This window comes from Oryzias latipes, chromosome 23, assembly GCF_002234675.1.
Source record: "Oryzias latipes chromosome 23, ASM223467v1".
In the NCBI taxonomy this organism is placed as follows: Eukaryota; Metazoa; Chordata; class Actinopteri; order Beloniformes; family Adrianichthyidae; genus Oryzias; species Oryzias latipes.
Window position 1 is genome coordinate 16060371 of NC_019881.2, and position 25636 is coordinate 16086006.

At 39.7% G+C, this 25636-nt stretch overlaps 1 protein-coding gene across 3 annotated transcripts in view; it reads left to right on the forward strand.

Annotated features, from left to right (window-relative positions):
• LOC100049292 (semaphorin-3ab) overlaps positions 1-24964 on the forward strand; it is a 46134-nt gene extending 21170 nt beyond the window's left edge. For all 3 annotated transcript variants that reach the window (XM_011491152.3, XM_004083052.4, XM_020714313.2), the window contains exons 2-17: positions 3600-3760; positions 4957-5019; positions 9465-9584; positions 10525-10615; positions 10708-10827; positions 14368-14510; positions 14623-14737; positions 14818-14887; positions 16957-17101; positions 17185-17404; positions 19112-19203; positions 19290-19331; positions 19545-19702; positions 20996-21063; positions 21151-21299; positions 22454-24964. In XM_011491152.3, coding sequence (XP_011489454.1) covers positions 3602-3760; positions 4957-5019; positions 9465-9584; positions 10525-10615; positions 10708-10827; positions 14368-14510; positions 14623-14737; positions 14818-14887; positions 16957-17101; positions 17185-17404; positions 19112-19203; positions 19290-19331; positions 19545-19702; positions 20996-21063; positions 21151-21299; positions 22454-23170 — 2472 coding nt within the window. In that variant the 5' untranslated portion in view covers positions 3600-3601 and the 3' untranslated portion in view covers positions 23171-24964. The remainder of the gene's footprint in view (positions 1-3599; positions 3761-4956; positions 5020-9464; positions 9585-10524; positions 10616-10707; positions 10828-14367; positions 14511-14622; positions 14738-14817; positions 14888-16956; positions 17102-17184; positions 17405-19111; positions 19204-19289; positions 19332-19544; positions 19703-20995; positions 21064-21150; positions 21300-22453) is intronic.
• Positions 24965-25636: the final 672 nt, after the last annotated feature.

Below are 25636 nucleotides of genomic sequence, written 5' to 3' on the forward strand. Positions count from 1 at the left end.
GTGTTTCTATGTGAACAGGCCACCTTGTCTTTGTCAAAGATCTCCACATGTGGAACGACACACAGTACATGCCTGTTTTAAGACCCGCTCTAATGAAAATTGTATTTTTCAACTTGTTAACATGCAGTTTTGGTGGCATTTTACTGATGATGGTGCACATGTAAAATTAAGCTTAAAAATTCAATTCTTAGTATTTCTTTATTCACATTGTTGTGAATTAGGAGCAGATGAAAAAACTGTTTGAGAAATAATTTATTTGTGACGTAGAAAATATACTCGAGCTTTCCTGCACTAATCTGCTCTGCACCGAGGTGGGGAAGTGGGGTTGTTCCACTCAGGATGTCCTGCCTGCAATTTAGAGGTAAACTTATAATGAACTTCTGCCGCTTTGCAGAAACTATGTCCCAGAAAACGACACAAGTTTTTGATTCATAATTAAAGAAAATGCTGGGAACGCTTTAAAATAACCCCAAAACGGATCAGAGTTGGACTTTGAAAGAAAACATTTATTAAAACTTCCTGATTCTGGGCGAGCTCATTGAGCTTTCTTGATTTATAAATTGATTTAAAAGTTACTGTATTTTTTATTATCTGTTGCCAGATCATCCTCTGCATTTTATTTTGAAATATTTTATTTTTTACTATCAAACACTGCCCGACTAAACTTCCTCTGCATCCATTCCTCTGTTTCCGTGCTGAAACATAAATCAAACACTCGTTTAGAGCATATTGCATTTCCATACTCACCTTCTTGACCTCATTTCCTGATTCCACCAAGTTGCATCTTATTGGTGAACCGAGAACAAGGCACTGTTTGATTGGCTGGCTTGAAAAAACCAAACACTTTCAAGGTAAACCTTTTTTTTCATTATTTGGCTTTCCTCGTCTTCAGAATGTGAGCCTGGTTGAGCAGCTTTCCAGTGGTTGCATTTATGGAGCGTGTCAAAACGCCAGCATGTCCGTGTGCATGGAGTGGTCAGATCCACTCAAACCCACACGCATACGCTCAGCCCATCTGTGTTACAGTACAAATTCTCACACCGGCTCCCAACCACAGGCCTCCATTCATGCCCACATCCACCCACTCCGTTTTTCATAGCCTCAAACTAAAATCCAGCTGTCGTCGATGAGCTGCGACCGTCTTTATTAGGTGACGACCACTCCCTCTCGCAGCCCTCGTCCTTCCCCGCTGGTGTCCGTACACTAAGAAATCGTCGAAATGCCACTTCCTGCGTCTCGCCTTCCATCAATACCTTCTTTTATGTGGACACAGATGTCCAAGATCTTACACACTGTGTGTGGGCGCAGATGGCTCCTATAGCAGCCCGTCAATCAGAGCTGTGCGGGGAGATCACAGCCCCCTGGTCTGCACTCTTATATGTATGTGCTGGTTGTTCTATATTATATGTCTATATGTGTTTATGCTGTGTAGTATTCTGACACTGATTGTGATGAATTATGCTGACTGAAGGCTGGTGCTTCAGTGTGCTTTGTGGTGAAGACCCAGAGCATATGTTTTATATTCAGGGCAGCATCCTCTTTAATGTTATTTAGTTGTAAATTAAGATGTTTCTGCTGTGATTATATATATAATGGGTTCTGACAGCCACCCTTGTACCAGTAAAACTAAAGTTGGAGTGCTGCTGTCATTATAAATGAGTGAAAAAAAGTTTCAAAGTTGAGTTTTTTATTTAAATGTTCTATTCTAGATATGAACTTGTGTGTTTATTTAAACATGTATAGCCTTAAAACGCATCATTTGCAATCCTATCCTACTGCACATGTTTTACTGGGCCTGTAGTTACTTTTGACTCATACTTCAGAACCCTGTGGTTACTGTTTGTGTGGTTTAGGAGATGTTTATGCTTTAACTTTTTACAAAGTGTGTTTGTTTGCTCTTATTACATTTTGCTGTGACTTTTCTTCAAACTATCTGTCTGAAATTCCAATTTTTTTAAATCCCGTCTTAGAGATTTTTAGCTTTTTGAACACGTTCTTGTGGCATTTTTTATGGTGGACATGTATAAAAGGGAAATTAACTGCATTTCTAAGCATTTCTTTATTCAAGTCATTGTGAATGAGATGCAGACGAAAAAAATGTGATTGGAAAAAGTTTATATTTGTGAACTAGAAAATACTTGTAGACGATTAGATCCATGTACGTCTTCATTTTCCTCGTCTGAGCTGACATCTGGCTTAGAACTGTACGGCTGGATAGCTCCAATATTGCTTGCCATTTTGTTGCACCTGTAATTTGGGGGTGGGAGTTTGAGAGGCAGTAAGCTGTAAGCGAAGAGCTGGGGATACTCCACACCAACAATCCCTGCCCAGATTTCAGGTTTAAATTTTAATGAACTCCTGCTACTTTGCAGAAACTGTCCTAGCGAACGACTGTTTTTAGTTTTTCTGGTCTAATATGGCATAATCATGAATAAAGGACCACTGGGAACACGTTTAAAATAGATCAAAGAATTATGTTTGGTATTTAGTTGTCTCTAAAAACAGTTTTTATCTGTTTTATGTCCCATTCATCATTAACACAAGTCTACTTTGTAATAATTACTTGCAGACCAGTGGTGAGAATGAAAAACATATGTTCTATTGTGGTCCTGTAAAGTTTAGCAAAAAAAAAGGCATAAGTTAAAATAGTTTGTTTTTTTATGTTTTAATAATATATTATGTTTTTGGCTCAATGTATCCATACATCAAACCATAAGATAAGTTAAATTAGCAGCTGTAAACAAAAACTTTCCTTTTAACCTCAGTTGGGCCCGATTGGCTCACTAAAAGCACCAGAATCCTCCACTTTTTGTTATTTGATACTTGATAAAGTTTATTTTCATTCATAAAAATGTAACTACCTTCCCCAAAACTGCGATCAAACTCAATATTTGGGCTTTGATTTCGTTTTATACCTAATGTCTAAATAATTTGCAGACCAATTCAATTTCTGCAAAGCTGCACTAGATACAGATACTTCCAGACACACTTCCCCACACAGAATCTCCAGCCGTTGCTCCTCACTGTGTATGAATTATTCAGCCAATCACATGGCTGAACAGACTGAGCTGCGTTCCTGATTGTGACATGCTGCGTTCACTTAAAATATCTCACGCTACGCTCAATGGACGCGTGTTGTTATGCAAAAGTTTATGTGAATGCATTTGGGATCTCTAGGATTCACTTACTTACAGAAAAATACCAAGGCTAAGGTGATGCTGTTTTTGTTGTTTGGGATAAATAGAAATTCAACTTTATTTAAAGAGAATTTTCCTGTTTCAGAACAACTTTACAATAAACAAATAAAATAATACTAGTAAAAGCAATAGTAAAAACGGTTATAATAAAAGCCCCCATCACACATTTGCATCATACAAAAAAAAAGGGAGAACAGTTCCTGAAATCAAATCACTACTTGAAAGCTGAGCAAAAAAGCAAAAAAAAAAAAACCCATAAATGATTTCATATGCAGGATATTCTTGTAGCATTTTATGCCATTTTTATCTTTCTTTGATATTTCTGCCTGTTTTCCTGAATTTAAATGTGATTGTTTAGTTGTCTTAATTCTTTGTCAAATTGTTTTCCTTCTATTCTTCCAGAGATGCTAGATTCTAGTAACCTCGTCACTTTCAACGGCTTAGCCAACAGTTCGAGCTACGACACCTTTCTGTTGGACGAAGAGCGAGGGAGACTACTGGTCGGAGCAGAGGACCATATCTTCTCATTTGACCTTGTCAATATCAACAGAGACCATAAACAGGTGAGAACCAGATCTTTCTCTTGTAAAAAGGTTTTTTTTTTAAAGGATTTTCTGCAGCTGGCAGAAGTTTTCTCCTTCGCCTTCTGCCCTCCCACCTCTGTGGTCCATTACTCCATCTTTTTCTCCCCTGCCTTTTTCCTTCCCCGCTGTCTGTCTTTCTCCAGACACGGCTGTCCGTAATTCCATTACTACACCTGGACTGCATTAACGGTCTTTTTATCTGATTTGAACTGCTATCATAGATACACAAGCCTGACACCGAGTCGCCTGCAGGCTGCAGAAAGCTGCGCAACAGAACAAGAGGGCTAAAAAATACATAGTCAATAGAGAAAGAGGGCACGTCTCTGAATTCTTTTTCCGATGCCTCGTGGGAATTTCTGTTTTTTAACATCTTTGTCAAAGCAGGTGATTATCCCAGCTTTTGCATAATTTTTTTCTAAACTCAGATGATCTAAGGAAGAGGCAAACTTTTAAATAAAGATCCACACATTGTCAGAAAGCAAGCAATAATGCATGAGCACGCAGATGCATACATTTGTTTTATCTTTTGACATCTGCGTGGCCAGCAGCTACTAAAGCAAAGAAGAAAAAAAAGGTGCACCCTAGTTTTAAGCATATAACCAATTTGTTATGTGTGACATGTCCCACATGCACTTCATACTCTCCATGTGTTTTTATAATTCATGTGACACTGGGGGCCGTAGATGGATGACTGTTAGATGCGTATCTTCCAAAGCAGTGTTGCACAACCCCATTTCCTTCTCATATTCAGTCACAAAAAAAGATTTGCACATTTTTATGCCATTTTTCAAGCCTAAGCTCCTGTTCAGAGGGTTTAAAATATAAAGTATAATACATCAAGTGTAAAAACTTCCTTTGCCAATGCATTTTACAGAAGCACAAGTGTTTGTTTATTCTTGTAATAATAATAATTTAAAAATTTGGCTGTAAAATCGATTGGTTTGCTGGTGCTGCAAATAAAGAAAACATTTTTGTTGATTGTAAAAAATGTAATTTTCTTTTGATGTGTAAGAATTCTGGCCATTGTCCTGAAATCCCATAAACGTTTTTCTTCTGACTCACCAGATTGACTCATCACCCTGCAGCATTTATGCCACCACTTTATTGAAGCAATATTCTAAACCTCCCCCCTACCTCCGATCCAAACTGAATGTGTCTGTCTCTCGTTTGCGCAGATTGCGTGGCCTGCCACCCCTTCAAAAAGGGATGAATGCAAGTGGGCAGGGAAAGACCTAGGGGTAAGTTTCCTACATTCTCCTAGCTCTTCCATGCAGTGTTCAGGTTTTGTTCCAGACACCTCTGTTTGCTTCAACTACACAAAAGGTTAAAAAGATTGAAGGAGCGGAAAATTGCTTCTGATAAAAACTGCGCTCCATTTCCCCTCGACCATGTTGTAATCTATGTTGACCAAGCCTCAGTGACACCTACAACACAGTGATTGTCAATATTCAGTCACAAGGACAATGATGTTGTGGTGTTGGCTTTACTTTGGGGAGTATGTTTATGTAATTGCGTCAGAGCAAGTGCATTTTTTTGTGGGAGCATATTGTCTGAGTTGGTCACCTGATGGGGCGTGTTAACTCACACTCCGACTTCTGGAAGGGACAACGCCGTCTGTGTGCACACCGACGTCTCTGTGTCCTATCTGATCTCAATTTCATGGCCGAATGAGTCTTGAGTGCAGAGCTGCAGGATTTCTGGGATTATCCAGAATTACAAACATCTTTCTACATTACACAGCTTCCATTAGGCCCAAGCTGGCTTTTCAGGTTTTACTCAAAGTGGGAACTGCACCTTCACTCCACCACATATTGGAAATAGTGCACTCTGCCAGCACAGGACTCAACAAAATGTAGCGGTGAGGTATATGCGTGCTGTAAAAATGTTTACCTTTGAAAATGAGGCAGTGAGTACTGTGCCAAAAAGCCTTGACTAGGACATTACCGAAGTATTCAGAGCCCTCCAACGTGATGCATTTCTCCCAACCACAATTTACAGCCGCAGAGTAGATGTAACAGCTGCCCCTCTCCCTCAGAATGCCTAAGGGCCTTTTTTTATTTCAAGCAGAGCGCCTCCAACATGACCAGGTTGTTGCATTGTGAGACAGTTTACCCAAAGTTTAAATAACTATGTGGGTTTTTGATATTTTTTTTTTTTTGGTATTTGTTGTCATTTCCAAAACCAGTTCTCTGAGAGCAATCTCTGGATTAGTTCCTAGAGTTTCATGTTATCCTCAACTCTTTCATCCAAGCACGTACAAATCTGTCCACCCATTTCTCTGATGGACCCATTATTTTTGCGCAATTGAAAATAAGTCTTGACTTCATCCAGCAGTGACTCATGTGTTCCATATTTAAATCTAAAGTTGTATGTCATGTAAAATAAAAATGACAGTATCCTCTCATTTTTCAAATTTAACTCCTTAAGGCACTTATTTGATCTTTCGTTTTTGCTGTTTCTTTAAAGCTACGTTCACACCGGGCATGCGATGTACATTCAAAAATGCATTTAGCATTTATGGTACACTGGACCGGCATCTCTTGATACTAACGTGTGCACTCACAATTAGAAGAGGCTTGCGGCTTTTTCTTTCAAGGCTCTGTTGCAATATATAAAAGACTCATATAATCCCAGCCAGGCAAAAATTGCAATTATTAATTTCTCCTTCGTGATCACTTTTCTAATGGTTTGTAACAAAAGTCTCCAATAATCCCATTGAAGACTATGCTAAGCAACTAATCAGTTCAGAATAGTCAAAATGTATCAAAATGAATCTAAATGACTCATACATGGTATGTACAGGTAAAGAAAAGAACTGCTTACGTCATTCCATAACCAATACGTCATTATCAAATCCAAGTCCCTGATTGATCAACTGGTTTTAACTTTCAACATGCGTTCAATAGTTGCACATTTTGTACATAGAGCCTGAAAACTAACTTAAAAACTAATGGGAGGTGTGAACACCAGACTTTTGAAGCCTAAAACCTGTATTTAAATAGAATTTCCATTGGATGTGGTTGCTTGAACGAGTGTTTCCGAGCCCACTGTGAACATTGGATGAGTTGTGGTCTGGAACATTACAGGTGTAATTTTATGCGATCCAAATAAAAAAGAATATTAAAAAGGCAACTATTTCTGCATGTCTTTATGAATATTTGAACTTCATATTTCTATGGTGTTTCTATGGTCAGCACAAACACTGAAGAGAGTTGTCAGTCTTCCTTACTTGCTCAATCACCCTGGGAAACCACAGAACTGAATATTATGCTGTTATAAAATTACAGAAGGTGTGAGGGGTGTTTGCAGGGATAAAGCTAGACCTTAGGAAAAAATGTTGTTTTGGCAAATGAGAATAAAGTAATATTTATCCTTCAGCCACAGCATGATACTCAGTGAACAAGAGCCTTTTTTCCCCCAGAGTGATGGACGTATGATGATTTTGGTTTACTTTGCAACCAAAGGTCACAAGTTTGTGACCATTCCACAATCCCATCATAATTCCAACTGGATTCTCACATGATACCATGTCTAAGACTTGAAAATTCCTGGCTGAAATTGGGTTTCACCACAGGATGATGGTCTAAAGTCCTTTGCTTCTTTTACATGATTAATGACGCGACGATTGTTTATGAGCAAGCAAATCACTTTTCACTTGACGCCAACACACAGCAGCTCTTTAGTAATCCAAGCTAACCCCTGTCAGTGTTTAGGTGTGACCGACCCACCGCACAATTGATGAGTCTCACTTAGGCACCCATTAAAAATCCCTTACAGAGCTAAGTCTGGACAGACTTACAGGAGTTGATGAAATGCATATAATAAGAGCGTGAGATTGATGTGCGGGGGGCGTGTGCTCCCACAGTTCAACAGTAGGAAGCACACAGGGTAAAGTCATTAAGCTGCACGGTCACATTATTGTGCACACATGCAGTTTTGAGGTCAGACATAAGACATCAGGGAAGTTTTAGTTTTCTCTCTGAACTCCAGAATAGAAACGCTTGTGTAAACGTGGTTAGCAAATATGGGACGACAAACCACTTTGGCTTTGCATCACCTGAAACTGTAATTTGAAGGGTTTTTTTTTTATTCGTATTAGAAATTAGACTGATCCTAAATCCACTTTTAAACTTCTACTGGGTAATGTGAAGCTGCCACAACCAGCTAACACGTTTGCCAACAGCAAAAAGATAAAAAAGGAAAAATGATAACCTTAGTAATCTGGAACACATAGCCTTTTTAATAATGTTCAATAAAGGCACCTGTTTGTTAACTTTATCTGTTTAGAATGATACCAAATAAAGAAAAAGACATCCCAACTTATAACATTTCAATAAAACAATAGTTAATGAGGCGCACCAACAATGAATGGTATATTTTTTAACTTACGGTATGTCATATTTATGGCACACTTATCTCACACAATAAACCGCATTAAAAAAAGAGTTAGAGATAAGTCTGTCAGTCAGTTTTGACCAACTGCGTTCACTTGTTTGTAACACAAACAGCATACTCACAATACGTCTTGTTTGCAACACATAAAAAACAGACTGTTACCGCTAACATTACTGTGACTTCGCAAACTTCTAACCTTGTAAGTAAGACATAAAAAAGACAGTCCGACATTGATAAACATTAGACCTCTCATCCTCGTTGGCAACACAGAAAAACACAGGTTACTCTATTATAATATTTTTATTTTATTTATTACTGCTGTTAATAAATGCCAAACTTCACTGTTTAGCGAGAACTCATCAAAAAACAATAAGAGCTGCAACTGTTTCTGTTGAAGGACATATTGAAGAGGTTACTTTTATTTAGTGGATTCAAGCTGATGTCATTTTTTTTATTTAATTTTTAATTCACTGGGAAATCATCACATCATCAAAGTGAAATGTCTGTTGAAAGGACCGTTCAAACATTATACCAATGCTGTGTTTTCCCATCTCCTCTTGTAAATGTGGTACACATTTGTTAGGTTGACATTCAGCATATATTTATAATTAGGCAAACCCAAAGTTAATCTCTTAAACACATGTTCCCTAAATCAGCTCCTTGAAGCTGCTAATAGCCTTCCTACATCCAGCAATCCGGTTGATTAGCGCTCTAATAAACAGTCTCACACCACCGGGACAATCAACATGTAGAGCAAAGCCAACCCAAATACCCTCAGTAAATTCAAGCATATGGATCATTAAAGGATCTATGGCTGATTCAGCTTCCAGGTGGTATTTTTTTTTTTTTTTTTTAAAGGAGATGTCTTTTCCAGATCCAATGGAAAAGCCCCATTGATAATGGAATTACTTCAGAGCTTTATCTTGATGTCTTTTTTTCTTTTGTTTTCCATTAATCTGGGTTTTCAGCTAATTCACCACACTATTTTCCAACAATAAAGATGTCAACTTGATTTTTTCTAAGGATAAAACTTCATCCCAACTTCACAACACAGTTGAGGGAATTCCCAGGATGGAATGACTCCTTCACATGCAAAGTTCTTTCATTAAAGCCCTGTCCATAAAGATTTAATTTGCTTTGCAAGGTCTCACGCCACTAAGATTACAAAATAAGCAAAGGATAGTGCTACACATTTTTTTTTAAATCTTCTCCATATCCTATTGTTTAAAATAAAACCAATTTCATTTTAATGCTTAATGGGTTTTGTTTTCTTTTCTCTTTTTTTTAGAAAGAGTGCTCTAACTTTGTTCGGGTTCTTCAACCATACAACCAAACCCACATGTACATCTGTGGAACAGGAGCCTTCCATCCGATCTGCGCTTTTCTGGAAATGGGCAAGAAGTCAGAGGTGATGAATTTTTTTTGCTATATGCATTTCAAATGTTTTAACAGCATGTGCATTTACACAAAAGGTGAAAAAACTACTTTATTTATGTACTGTATTTTTTGAGTATACACCGCAGTTTTTTTGCAGTTTGGCCAGGTGTGCGACTTACACTTAGAAGCGACTTATATGTCTTTTTTTTTTCAAAAAAACATAGATAGGCCCATATATTTGTTATTTTCCAGCTGACAAACGGTTGCCTTGTAGCAGTTGCTTCCGGCAAACAACCACTACAGGGCACTGTAAGTGTTTATTTAAAAATTTACTACTGACGGCAATGTAGAAGAAGTGCCATCTGTTTAGTCTTCTCCTAAAACTTTATGATATTTTTCATTATTCATTATTCTTGTTTTTGACGCATGTCGAAAAAGAGGCAGTAGATTTGAATTTGACGCATGAATGGCATTTGTTGTAAACGAAGCATCACGTCAGGCTTTGCAAATTTGTTCAGAGGCCTTGCAGTTTTCTCCCAAAAGTGTGACTTATACTACAGAGCGATTTATACTCCAAAAAATATGGTTATTATGTCTTCTATTTTGTTTTATTTTAGGTGATAAAATGGGGGGATAAATATACACATTGTTCAATTATTTCTTTCAGATACTATTTTGCATTGTTATGTTTGTCACATAATCTCTCTGTCTACATATATGTACATAGTAGGTGATTTTATTGTTGCAGAAACTTTATGACCAGTGGCCATATAAGAACAACAGTGTAGAATTAAAGAAACACATGACTCATCGCTCCTGTCAGGCTGAATTTATGTTTCATCCCAGCTCAAAAAAGAAAGCTATAATGAGAATACATTGTAACCTAAAACACAGTCTATAAATGTACGTTTAGCTGGACTTAATGTGGCTTTTATTGGCCTCACGTTGCACTTTGACCCTTTTCACCACAGGACAACATCTTTCGCCTGGCCTCACAATTCGAGAATGGCCGCGGGAAAAGCCCCTACGACCCCAAAATGCTGTCAGCCTCAATTTTGATTGGTGAGTCCAACCACTGCCTGCGTTAGTGCCAAGGAAGACACATTCTATTTGGAGTTGCTCATTTGTTCCTGACTCGGACTTCTCGCTGGCAGATGGAGAGCTGTACTCTGGCACATCTGCTGATTTCATGGGGAGAGACTTTGCCATTTTCCGTACGCTGGGGGACCATCATCCAATCAGAACGGAGCAGCATGATTCAAGATGGCTAAATGGTATTTTACATTTGTGCGTAGTAAAATTAAAAAACAGTTTTAGAAATGTATGATAACTGGATTATTTGTATTTTTTTTTTTTATAATTTCTCTTTATTGAGTTTTTTACATATTTTACAAATAAACAACACCAACAGCTTACAGGAACAGGTTGTGGAAAGAATAAATAAATAAATAAATAAATAAATAAATAAATAAATAAATAAATAAAAAAAAAAAAAAAAAAATTACAATAAATAAATAAATAAATAAATTAAATAAAAATAAAACAAATTTAACTGTTTTTTACAAAGTCCTTAATAAAGGTGGACCAAACATTGAAAAATTTCTCTTCCCGTCCTTGCAGGGTGTACCTAATTTTTTCTAAATTTAGAAAACATAAAATGTCTCTAATCCACTGGATGTGTGTGGGAGGCTGCGTTTGCTTCCAATTTAAAAGTATTATTCGGTGTGCAAGTAAGCATGTGAACTGAATTAACCTACGCTCAGATTTCTTTTTAAAAGTTTGGGGGTCGGTGATTCCCAGAATACCGATGAGGGGGTCCAACTTGACTGACTGGTTTAAAAGTTTTGACAGTGTCAGAGAAACATCAGACCAAAAGTTTAACAGCTTAGAGCAACCCCAAAACATGTGTGACAAAGATGCTGGAGCCTGTCTACAGCGTATACACAGAGGGTCAACGTCAGGGAATATCTTACTCAGCCTGAGCCTGGTCCAGTGGAGCCTGTGTATTATCTTAAACTGAATCAAACCATGCCTGGCACAGATTGAGGTTGTGTGTGTGGAGCCTAAAGCTAGATCCCATTGCTCTTCTGAAATATTTATTCCGAGCTCTTCCTGCCAGGCCTCCCTCAAGTGCTGCAAAGATTATTTGTATTTATATAGGATATTTTGCCTCAAAAGTTTTCCTTTTTTATTTGGACAGTTTAAAAATATTTAACAAAAATAAGTTTGAAAATAATTTCTTCAGAGCAAAAGTGCAAATATAGAAAAAGACGGTAATTATAGAACACAAGGGCTAGTTTTAAATCAAACAAAGACATAATTCTAAGACAAAAAAAGAAAAAAAATGTTTTTTCAAATTTAACTACTAAAATGTTTATATTTTTGTACATTCATTATAATACAGATACTTAAAATACTTTAGAAAAGAATTGAATATATATATATATATATGGAGAAGAAACCACCTGCGGAGGGTGAGAGGGGCATTTTTATATATATATATATATATATATATATATATACAAGGAAAGTAGTGCCATGTGTTTAGGCCTATTGAAAGTGTTTGATTAAATGATTTATGTGAAATCTATGTTTTTTAAATAATTTTGAAATTTAAAGAAACATTTGCTCGTCCAAAATAATTATTTTACTTTATTACAGCAATCTAAAGGATAAAATTTCATAAGATCACTGAACATTAATATTGAGATAAAACTGGACATTTGTTAACAATTGATACACTCTTTTTCTTTGCTGGACAATATTTAAAAAAAAAAAAACTTCCAAATTATAAAACTCTCCCAGGACTTAAATCTCCAGGTTAGTTTGTAGACGTAAAGGCACAAAGTCATTATTTTGCCAACATGTTGTGACCGAGTCAGATTCAAGTTAATGAATGTTTATGCTGTCTGTGTATCTTTGGGCATTGCAAAAGACCTACAAAGCCACAAATGGTTTGAGCCTCTCTCAAGTCTGTGCCATCTTTTTCCCCCTCTCTTTCCCACAGAACTAATCCCCTCTCAGCTGTTTTCCTGCAGCGGAGTCAAATTCTTCCCTGCTTCCTTTCAACCACCCACCTTCCCCCAAACACCATCAAAAATCCCAAACACTGGTGTCTAAAGCGCTGATTACTTTGACATATTAATAACAGTCATTTGAAAAAGGGGGGAATTCTTTGTCAGCGCATTAATCCCCACCGATCTTTCACCTTGCTCAAACAAATACCCTGAAGTTTGTAGCCATTCGGCTCCTCAAAATCTAGCTCCTTCAGTCACAAAGGGGGGATTGTAATTGCATGGATTACTGGGTAGGGGATATTCTATTGAGCCTTTATCAACAAGGTTACATGGTACTCGAATGCAGAAAGGGAGAACATTTAGAAATGAATCCGGTAATTGCAGATTATTCCGAAGGATTTAGGCATAAATATTAGTTTTGACTTATGGTGGCAGTGATTTATGAGCTTTATTTAGACATGTCTCCACCTTTTAATACCCTCTTGCTGACAAAGATGCAGGATTAAATTTCCTTTGGCTGAGGTGGCCTTTTGTTGGGAATATATAATATGTGATAAATTGAGACCTCCATGCTGTTTCTGTCCATGATTACTGTTACGTCCACCACTTGTTACGTCCCTGGGGAGGGCGCAACAGTACAACCATGAAATAAGACAAGTAGTCAAGGATGATGTATATAAATATGGTTTATAATATTCAAAGACTCAGGCTGCTGCAAACAATTACCTGTGGGGGAGGAAGTGACGTTTGGGTTGTGCCAAATAAATAAACTCAATATAACAAAACCAGGCCTAACTCTGCAACTAAACCCATAAATCAAAAGAACAACAAAAGACTACCTAACTAGTCTAAATACAAACATACAAAACATTACAAGAAATGGCACCAACCCCTTACCTGGTGTGTCTAACAAAGTTCAGCCTGCGTGTGAAAATGTATGGGGCCCCAAACTTGCCTGATCACAACCTCCCACCACGTACCTGAGGAAAACAGCTTAGTCAGAAGCATGCAGCCAAAAGAGAGTCAGGATCGCAGTGAGTGTCAGCCAGAGACAGTTCACCAGACTCTGCCAGGCTCAGCTCCCAGGTGTGCTTTAATAGGCTCCGGCTTCCTGGTAGAGGAGCATCACATGACCAGCAGGCGGCCAGTCACAGCTGATGAAGCTGCAGTCCCAGGTGAACATCATCAGGAAATTAACTGAAGTGAAACACAACAGGATGAAAGCAAAGCAGAGGGCTGTGCCTGTAACAATTACACACAGATAAATCTATGAAGGTGTAGATTTTACTGCACATATTCACCATACAAAGCTTGTGCGGGGTGCATGGGATACATACCAGAGGTCTCGCACCCAAGCAGTACTTATAAATCTACTTTCCACTTTGGCTGCACTCTCCTTTTTCACAGCTACTCTATATCTTAAACGGCCATGAAAGTGTAACTTGGTACTGCTTGTTTCTCCTCAACTAACCCCTAAACTTTCAGGCGCAGGCTCGTTTTACTCGTCCCGACGCCTCAGGGACTGTGTTCCCTCCTTCCTTGTCCCCCTTTTTTTGCTCAACGGCTTAGGGCGCCCTGCTTAAGTCTGATTTGCTCCACAATAAATGAATTCAAGTGTTATCAAGGCCTTCTGTCTTTGGTAGGACGTGGTTTGAAAAACAGGGGTTATTTGGGATTGAGAATGCACACTTAAGTTAGACATATAAAGCGCTTGGGTGATATTATCAAAGGTAATGAGTTTAAAAGGTATAAAACTTTTCTTTGCACTGTTTTTTTTAAATATCTTTGTTGCTTCAGACCCCAGGTTCATAGGCGTCCACTTGATCCCGGAGAGTGACAACCCTGAGGACGACAAGATATTCTTGTTTTTCAAAGAGAACGCCATGGATGGAGAGCACACCGGGAAGGCTACCATTGCCAGGATAGCACAACTGTGTAAGGTAACAACACACACAACCAAATGAAATCTTCCACCATTCGACGACTGATAGTTTCTCCTTAAGTGCAAAGGAGGAGGAAGGAGCTGACAGAAATGTGCTGCTGTCTTCACAGAATGACATGGGTGGTCACAGGAGCCTTGTAAACAAGTGGACCACTTTTCTCAAAGCGCGGCTTGTGTGTTCTGTTCCCGGGGTCAACGGCATTGACACACACTTTGATGAGCTGCGTAAGTGTTGTTCGTACTTCAAAAAGAAAAGAAAAAAAACAATTCCTCGCCTCCACTCAATGCTGTGTTTTCATTTTTAGAGGACGTGTTTCTCATGAGCTCCAAGGACCCGAAGAATCCAGTGATCTACGCTGTGTTCACCACATCCAGGTACTTTTTTCCGTGCGGTGACCTCCTAACTGTGCGTGTAAGAGTTCATATTCCCGCAGTGCATGACAGATGTTGGTGCGTCATATTTGTTTTGTTGGTTTGTTGCTAGGAGATGAGTTGATATACAGTAAATTACGCGAGTTACCCTTGTGGATAAATTGTTTCCTCTGTGTTTAAAAAAGAACAATTGCTTTCAAGAGTTTATTCTTTGTACATCGTCCTCAAATTGAATTGAATAAAGGTTTTAAATGACAGAATGTGGGCACTCGAGCGTGCCGCCATGAATTCCCAGACAGCCCTCCTGTAATCCACTTACACGTGTCTTATGGTTGCTTTTTCTTTTAACCCCCAATAGAGACCCTCCTCACGTCCTTAGCTTTGGGATCGCTTTGTGATCGCTTTTATCCAATCCCCCCCCGTCCTTTCCTACCTGTGCCCCCCACCCCATTTCATTGAAACGCTGGCAGGCTTATGAGGAAATCAGATTACGGAGCGGGAGAAACATGATATTCACTTAGTAGGAATGCACGTTCCTTTCCTGGCCACCGCCCGGGCCATGAATGGGGTTTTCAGAGGCTGGGTGTGGCTCTAAGGGTTATTATGAAGCATGTGGAGAGGTGAAGGCATGGGGAAGGACAGATAAGTGAGCTGAAACGGCACAGATGGTGGCACTTATCGTGATGATGACAAATTAGCATTTTTGGAATGAGGAGGAGGGGGCATTTTAGCTCCAGCATTGTGTGTGAAAGGCTTTGAAAAGAAGACAAACACTTCACCATCAATCACAGCTAATGATAAGACGCTGAATGGGACAGAGGTGTGAGCTAACTCATACGGACATCCGTCTAGTATCGGCAGACCCACACGGATTGTCTCTGACTCAAACAGAAAGGTTGGAGCAGGTTGGCAGGCTTCCACCATGTAAACCACACACAAACACGCACACTTAAAATTCAATTATGGGGCATTGAGGAATTAGAGTGGTTTAATTGGTTTTCTAAGTGGTCGTTTTCAGAGATGAATAGGGGAGAGACGCATAGGAACCGGCTTTTAATATCAATGCTTAATGAGGTACAGAGAAGCTGCCCCTGACTGATCAATGTTTGATGTACCTCCATGCCTGCGTGAGGGTTTTATCTATAGGTGAACCATCTTCTTCCTCCGACCATGTGTGTGTGTAGTGTGCATCCACAGGAACGCACTTCCTCCTAAGATGTTGGAGCGTCTTTCCGTGCCCCCAGAGTTAATTGAATTTCTCTGTAATTAACATTTTCAAATGCTAATCCATTCATCTTCCATGCTTTGCTGAGTTTTTGCCGGCTGTGTGTATGCCAACCACATCCTTAATTAGTCTGATGTGACTTCCCATCGCAGTCAGCAGGACAAAGAACATCTTGAATCGTGTTGGAGCTTTTGGTTTCTGCTAGTCCCGACGATATGCTGCCCAGAAAAGACACATCGACTTCTATTAAAAGAGACTCTTGGGAAGTTTATGAATGGGCTTGAAAAGATTTTGAGCTTCTTGTGAATTAAAGCAAAGAAAAAACGGTTTATGTGACTGTTGAGAAAAATTCTTAACCATGGTAAGAGCTCAATCAACCAACTTTGGTCTGAATTGCAAGAATCTTAAAAACCATGTCTCATAGATGAGTCAGCCATCACATTTCTGTGGCTTTTTATGATCTAAACCTTTTTTTTCCATTTATCATCTTACACTTATGACTGTTAGAATCCCAAACGAACATTAAAAACAAACCCAACCCCAAACTGGCTGAAGCGTTGGCTCACAAACATGCTGGATGGTTTCAGATTTGCTCCAAACCAGGTCTGCTGTTTTGTTGATGGCGTTCCCAAATTCCTGCCTGTTCTCAGGAGGCTGGAAGCAAAAATCACAGAGACGTTCCAATCTGTCAGTCCAGCACTTAACTACTGACAGCTTTCTTCCCTTTTTGCCCATAAGCTATGATAGGGTTCGTTTTGTTGTGTTTCTTATGTATTTCACAAGTTCTTGTGACATTGTTTGTCTTTGTCACACTTCTAGAAATATTTTTTTTTCCATTTGCCCTCAGTAACATATTCAAAGGCTCAGCAGTCTGTATGTACAACATGGCCGACATCAGAAGGGTATTTCTGGGACCCTACGCCCACAGAGATGGACCCAACTACCAGTGGGTGCCCTTCCAGGGAAGAGTCCCCTACCCTCGTCCAGGCACTGTGAGTTCTAACGTGTCAAGCATAGAAGTTAAAAGAAATATTCACTTGTTTATGGAAAGTGTGTAAAACCTTCTCAATCTCAGTGCCCCAGCAAGACATTTGGAGGCTTTGACTCCACCAAAGACCTTCCTGACGACGTTATCACCTTTGCGAGGGGCCACCCTGCCATGTACAACCCAGTACACCCAATAGGGGGCCAACCCATCATGGTGCGGACAGATGTGGACTACCAGTTCACTCAGCTGGTCGTGGACAGAGTGGAGGCGGAGGACGGGCAGTATGATGTCATGTTCATAGGCACAGGTACACTGCTGTGAGCTTTAGAAAGGCTTTTCCTCGGAAAGTTAATCTAAATCATAGTTATTGAGTTACATTTATTGAAGATTACTAATAGCAGAGTTTAGATTTCAAAGATGTACTATGATGAAAATTGCGTTTTTGGTGTTTTTTTATGTTCTTGTGGCATTTTTCTGATGAGGTAGGACATAAATGAAGAAGATTGAGCTCAAAACTGTATTTCTAAGTACTTCTTTATGCAAATTGTTGTGAATCAGGAGCAGATAAAAGAATTCTGCTTGAAAAGAGCTTATTTGTGACAAAGAAATACCCTGGATGGACCACAATCCACTTCTAGACAAATAGATCCATGTAGGTCTTTGTTTTCCTCATCCATCTGGCTCAAACTGTACGGCTGAATAACGCCAATATCCTGTGTGAGAGGCTGTAAGCTAGCAGGATAGCACGTAAACAGAGATCTCTTAGCAATAGGGAGGGGAGAGGGGGGGTGTTGCTCCATGCCAACAGTTCTGCCCCCAAGCTGTGGGCAGATTTCTGAAGGCCGTGTCACACAGCCATTACCTACATTTTGCGCCTATTGCACGGATGAAAACTGATCATACGTGAAAATACGTGGAAAAAGTGAGAAAAGTTGTGGTCTTTATGTGAAATTTTCACTGATGTATCACGGATGAACCACGTTACAACCAACAAAGAAGTACAAATAAACCAAGCAGAGAACAAGTAAATCAACGTAAATGTCGCACGATACGCAAATCGTGCATAAAGCTTATATGCGAAATAAAAGGAATACATCGATGTTGTGTGAAAAGTCCATTATACATAGGATAAAATGAATGTGGAGGGCCACAAATCTGCATATGCATCTCCCAGAAATCATACACAATTGCGTAATTATTGCGTGTAAACTACATAAAATATCTGTAAACTGCCTACCGGTAATTCTCAACAGGCCTGTTTGATCAGCTCAAAACCAAATTTAAGCAAAGATCCATCAAAGTTCGGGTAAGTTCTGGGAAATTCGCGACTGGCATCTGCGCACATCGGCGAATGACAAACTCAAGAAACACTTAAGAAGAACAGCCTTAATGAACTATTGCCCCTAAGGGGCAATATAAGTAGGAACTAAGTTGTTGAAAACAGGTTTTTTTTTTATTTAATTTGTGCAAAAATGACGTACTCGTAACACTTTAAAAATAGTTAAAAAAAATTATCGGAGCGGGTATTTAATAGAAATATATTTGAAAAAAAAAAGACAATCCAAATGGTAGAATACTGTCCTGCAGGTTTATGTGAAATGAACTTCACCTGCCCTCACATGCAATCTGGCCATTTTTGCACCTTCCTACACTCTGAAGTGTTTGTGTGTTTGCATGAACAATGCGACCACTGTGCAGCTATCAGAAAATAACATTTAATGGCACTGGGTACTTCTTTTTTTTCTTTTACAACATTTTTCTCTGCATTCTTTCTGAATCTTGCTTGACCACATGGATTCCAGCTGCGTTCCTTCTACCTGCCCTCGCACTTACCAGGGCAGAAACGCCACTTCACAGCTTCAAAATAAACACAGTTCTGGAAATATTGGACGCAAAGGAGCAATCAAAGAAACGGCTCTGAAGGAGCTTTAGATCTGTCTTTGAGGATGGATTTGGCTTGTTTGCATAGGATTTTGGTTTAATTACCACACATTGACACTTTGATGTCTTCTAGACATGGGAACGGTCCTGAAGGTGGTGACAATCCCCAGAGAGAGCTGGCATGACCTAGAGGAAGTGGTGCTGGAGGAAATGACCGTCTTTAGGGTAGGATATTTGGAAATAGGTGCTAAATTTCACCCATTTATTGTTAACTGTTGGAATGTTGAATGGTCTGCATTTGTTTTGTACAGGAGCCTACACCCATAACTGCCATGGAACTGTCCACAAAACAGGTAAGCGCTTGATTTAATCCAATAACTCATCTAAAAAAAGAAAACAAGTTTGTGAGGGATTGTTGGCCTTTAAGCCAAGCCTAAACATCTAGAATTAAAGATGGCGTATTACTACTGGAAACTAAACACTTCACCATTTTACTTTGCAATTCCTCCGGCCCCTAGGGGAGATTTGATTTAACAAACTTCTTTTTTCTTTGTTTTTTTTTACAGCAACAGCTGTACCTTGGCTCAGCCCTGGGTGTATCGCAGATGTCTTTACACCGTTGTGAGGTGTACGGGAAGGCCTGCGCCGAGTGCTGCCTGGCCAGAGATCCTTACTGCGCTTGGGACGGGGCCGAGTGCTCGAGATACTTTCCAACAGCCAAGAGGTGAAAGCCTGAGCACGTCGAACACCTCCTCTAAACGGAGCTAAATGGAGTCACATCTGAAAGTTATAAGCACATCTGGACGCTGTGATGTAGGAACTTGTTTGTACCTTGTTCGTTAATGTGCTCCTATTAAAGCATTCACGGATCTGAAGCGCACGCCAAAAAAATCCCTGACATGCAAATAATCTCAAAGCTACACAGACGCTAAATGAGGTCATTAAACACACATACGCACAAGAATGCCTTCCAAGACATGCGATCCAACTACCTGGGTTTATGCTCCTGCTAGTAGCAGCAGACTGGGATGTGAGTCCATCCCCCTACAGTCAGAATCCACACAAAGAGCCACATGAATATCCATGTGCACTAAATTATAGCCAACAGGAGCCGTCTGACCGCTTCACCCTGCAGCCAGGAGGTATGAACATACATACCCTCAAATTACCATCTGCTGTATCCAGCAGGCTTAGGCTCACCGCCTCAGCCCTCACACACATTTGCATCCACAGCACTACACCCCTGCATCGCATTCATGCAGAACTTGTCGCACCAGCAGAAGTGGGCCAGTGGGTAAACTCCAGAGGAGGTGGCACACCCCGTAGTTAAAGGCCAAGACCCCCCCCCCCCTCCTTTCAGCTCTCCTGTACATTGAAAATATTTTCCCTCCTGAATGAAAACCAGATAAGGACGCGCTCACGCAGCCAAAAACAGCGAGGAATGTCAGCTCTGGAAATGTAAAGAGGATGGACGTACAATAAAAAAGAAGATGGAACAAATATGTTTGACATCGAGAATTTGGAAATACTTGCAGGCATGCTGGTCATATTATTAAGATGATTTCACCTTTTATCCCTTTTTTTCCTTCTAAACTTATGTTGTGCAGCTCACCTGTGTTTGCCTTCCCTCTCAACAGTTTTAAACTAATAGTTTTTTGGAAGAGAAGCAGCTTTACAGTAAATCCAAACTAGGAAAATGGCTCACTTTCTTTGTCCAAAGCTAAGCAACATGGTGGAATTTCATCCAGAGAGGACAAAGAGAGGCATTTCAAGGACAAAACTATTCTGAATGAGTTCACAATAAGACAGCAATGAACCAGGACATTTCACTGCTGAGCAGGTTTATGTTTCCTGCACACTTTCCTGCTGTTGAATGTTGAATAAATGATCGTTGACTCTTTTGCTGGGTATCATTGCCCTCTAGTGGTTGACGTTAAGCATGACACCAAACCTAAAGGCTCACTGTCTTGTCAAAATTGTTTCCCTTTAACTGATTTTAATGGGATTTGGTTCACAGGAGAACCCGGAGACAGGACATCCGAAATGGAGACCCTCTGTCTCAGTGCTCAGACCTCCAGCATCACGGTAAATAAAAGACCTCAGAGACAGACAGGCAGTCTGTTTAATGCCCCTCAAGCCTTCTCACTGTGGGTGTATGCTTTAATCTATCAGACGACGTGGACGGCTTGGGAGGCAGCGTGGAGGACAGAAGTGTGTTCGGTGTGGAGAACAGCAGTATGTTCCTGGAGTGCAGCCCTAAGTCTCAGAGAGCGCTCATCTACTGGCAGCTGCAGAGGCCCAACGATGACCGCAAAGAAGAGGTCAGTGTCGACCGACACACATGCGTGTGTGTTACTTTGTGCAGGAAATGCTTGGAATGTGTACATTATGTGCTAGGCGTGTCCTTATTTTTGAATGTTTAAAATATGTGTTGGTGAAACTCACAGAAAAGAAAGTTTTTTTTAAGTATTCAAGAATCAAATTAAATGTATTTTTATGGCTCTTTTATACTAAAACTAAAATTGCTTTAAACATTTTCTCATTTTAAAAACCACTGGCCAGACAAAGACTTAAACAAAAAAATAAAGATGACAAAAACATACCATGCCCACAACAAATATTCTAAATATTTTCTTTAATCTGCCCAATTTAAGGTAGTTTGTGCAAAATGAAATCATAAACTTGATGATTTTAAGATAAGTTTACATTAGAATGTTTTAAAAAAAGTACATTATGACACTAGTATTTTTGTTCCACTTGTTTACCTTGTGTTTCTCTGGTATTTCTCAAATGCAGTAAGGTCAGTATTTTCCTCAAACAGACATAATCTACAACATCTCTTTGAATGAAAATCTGAGATTGTCTTATTTACTGCTCAGCAATTTAATTTCCTCCGACTATCATCTATAGGTATGCCGTCCTGCTTTATCTGATCACCTATGACTTCTTTTTTCTCTCCTTAAACTGGAGTGGAGGGAACATTTTTAAAGTGGAGGTTTACTTTCTTACCCCAGGATGGAACTGATTACATGCAAGAATTTGCACTTTGGAAAGATTTTGTCAAAGCCGGTCAGCTGTGTCATGTTATTCCAGTTTTTTTTTTTTTTTTTATGTGGCCATACAATACAGGAAGTCAAGCTGTGTTGAATACACAGGAATCGGAGAGCTTATCAGACACAAGGTGCAGGAACTGATGAATATTTCTGTTCAATAAAGGAAATAGTTTTCACTTTCGCATAAATCTAAGAAAAATATGCAGAGATATGTATCAGATTGACTTTGAATTTTTGCTGCTGCTGAAAATCTGATTTAATCTTTATCTGGATCAACACTTATATCAGTTTTTTCCTATTAACTTTGGACAAAGCTTCAGATTCCCCAATGTTAAACTATTTATTTTTGCAAGGAAATGTACTAAACGTGCTCTTTGGAATGTATTTTCTTTACTTATTGGTTTATTTTCCTCTTACATCAGATCAAGCTGGACGAGCGAGTTCTGCGCACAGACCAGGGCCTGCTGATCCGCAGCCTGACCCAGTCCGATGCGGGTGTGTACCACTGCCATGCCATTGAACACGGCTTCATTCAGCCCCTGCTGCGCCTCAGCCTTCAGATCATTCCCACTCAGAAGCTGGCTGACATCTTACCTGGACTTCCCGGGGCAGCAGGAGGAGGCTCGGGTCACTCACCCAAGCACAGGGTGTGGTACCGGGACTTCCTGTCTCTCCTCGACCATCCGGAGTTGAACAGCGTGGAGGAGTTTTGCGACAGAGTTTGGAAAAAGGAGCGAAAACAAAAGAGGGTGAAGACTTCCAACGGCAACAACCAGAGCAAACCCGACAGCGCCAGCCGGCCGAGAGCGTTGGCCCCTACTGCTCAGAAGCAGCAAAGCGGTCCGCCTCCTGGCAAGCAGTGGCCTCAGGCTGGAGCTCAAACAGCTGGAGGCTCGACACGCATCCAGAACACTCAAAAAGGTCAAGAAAACCCAGGTATGTTGAACACCCAAGCCTTGAAGAACAATCAGAAAACGCAAAACCTTCCAAAGGGTCAGGGCACCGTGGCGGGCTCTCAGGCTGCAGGAGGATCGCGGGTGAACAGCCAGCACACAGCCAAGTGGAGACGGATGCAGGACAATAAGAAGGGACGCAACAGGAGGACCCATGAGCTCCAAAGGCCCCCGCGAAGCGTTTGAGGAAAAAGCACGCAGATAGATGGACATCTGCAGTCAGAAACACATGCAAGCACAATGCCATGCATCCACACAAGCACATCAACAAGTCTGGTAGGCTGTAATTCCAGTGACCTCTCCATAACAACCAAAACAAAGCATCCAGCAACGGTCTAGTGCAGAAAACATATGAGACAAAAAAATAAAAACATTGAAACCCAAATGCACATCATGGACAAAAAGACTGAAACATTGGAGTGGATTCTGTAAATGTGTGAGTACATCGCTGGTTGCCTGGGATGCTGCCTGGAAGACACTTCCTGTACATAAGCTACCAAAACAAAAAAGACTTGGCAGAGGGGCGGAAGTGTTTGTTTCTCAGCAAAAAGGACTTATAATGCTGAAAGGACATGTTGCAGATCTTTCCTCCTTGACCTGAGCATGTGAACGTCTGCACAAGGAAAAAGAAGAAAAAAAAACTCTGATTTTCAAGAACATAAAGCGATTTCATCTGTAAAGATGCAAAAGTGGTGCCCTGAAGGGACGGAACAGAAGGGACACAGTCACCCCAACATGTGCACAACTCGCTTCAGTGGCCACCATGCTGTTTTCAAACAAACATGAGCATTACAACATAAAAAAAAAAAAAAAAAAAGTGCTCCATCTCAACCCTCTCCACCGAAACTGGGAAAGCATTGTGCATGTCAATCAATGTTTCAATAAGCTACTTATGGAGATTCTTTTAAACACTCTATCCTTTGTTTTTTTTTTTCTTCATTTTATAAAAAGTATATTTACTTTTCTCTATAAAACAAGTCCTTTATTTTGGGTGCAAAAACTGCAGGCTTCATAGTTGCCTTCTTTGTGCACAATTCCCTCTCCTGTTGAGGTCTCTGTGTAACTTATTGTGTGCTTTTTATTTCTAGGATTTGCCTCAGATCCTGGTGTTAGCCTATGCTAAACAGTCTCACTTAGGACTGTCAGTTGTGTACATATATACATCAACCCTAACTCTCTGTGTATATAGAGTACATAAACAGTACAAGAACACCACTTGATTATTATTTATTGCATCGTTTTGTGAAAGGGTTGCATTTATTTTTGATATTTTGCTTTTTTTTGGCTCATCAGAAGCATTGGAGCTGCAAAAACACATTGATGGATCAACTGCCTTCAACTTTTGAGGCCACATCCACTTCATTTTTGACAATAAGCACAATTTTTTTTGTCTTTTTTTTTGCCTTCTGCAAATTTAACACATCTTCTTCTCATGACCCACCCAAATAGTTTTTATCCAGTAGCAATTATGTAAATCAGACTTTCCCCCGCACTCTTAATCGGAAAAACATTAGTTGTGAACCTGTAGGAAAATAGTGGAGAAAAATGTTCCATCTGAGAGGACACCTTATACTGCATGTGAATGCTTTTCTATTGTCTTTTTACGTGTTTTGTGTGAGAGGTGAAATCCCCTTAATTAAACAAACGTTTTTAAAAAAAAAAAAAAAAACGAAAAAACTTTTTCTTTTCTTCCCTCTTTTTTGTCAAAAGCAGTCGTGTAACCAACATGTTACTCTGGCCAAAGCTGTTTTGAGATCCATGCTGTCTGATTCAAGCCCTTTTATGTGTCCCTGCTCCTCAGTACATGACTGGTAATCCCTAAAATGCAATACATTAGAGCAGAAAGTGTTCGATACCATGAGGTTTGTCTTTCCTTCAAAGTGAGAAATATGAGAGCTGAGAGTTACGGATGCTGTAACACAGTTCTTTCTGGCATGCATTCAGTTGTCTAAATAAACATCTCTGTTACAAAAAAAGCAACTCAACAATTTCATGCGTTTCTTTTTAGATTTAAAGACCCACACGGAAGAAAATTGTGTTATTGGTGTTTTTCAAGGCCTAGCACCCAACCAATACGTATTTTGCGCATATTGCACAAAATTGGTCATACGGTAAGATACATGAGAAAAATTGTGGTCTTCACAAGTTCTATCATGAATGAACACGTTAAAACCACGGAAGAAGAAGAAATAAACTATGCAAAGAACACATAGATCAAACATGTCCCGTGCGCGATTATTGTGCAATTTATTTGTGATTTGTGCGCTAATTACGTAATTTTAATGTGATATATGTGCCGTATGCGCGACGTAAAAGTTATACATTGGTAGAAATATGCGTGAAAAGTTCGTTAGACATATGTGGAATGGTCGTGGAAACCCACAAATTTGCATGTGCATCTTGCAAAAATCACGCACAATTGCCTAAGATTTAGGTAGTCATTACGTATAAACTACGTAAACTGCACAATTGTCAACTGCCAAAACATTTTGAACAGCTGAAAACTGGAATCACGTCAAGACCCTCGACGGTCATTTGCACACATCGACGAATGAAGAACGCAAGAAACACGTTGATGACACATGTATCAGGAAAATCCGAAATTTCATACGTGAAAAATGTGCAAAATGTACGTAGTGGCTCTTTGACGTG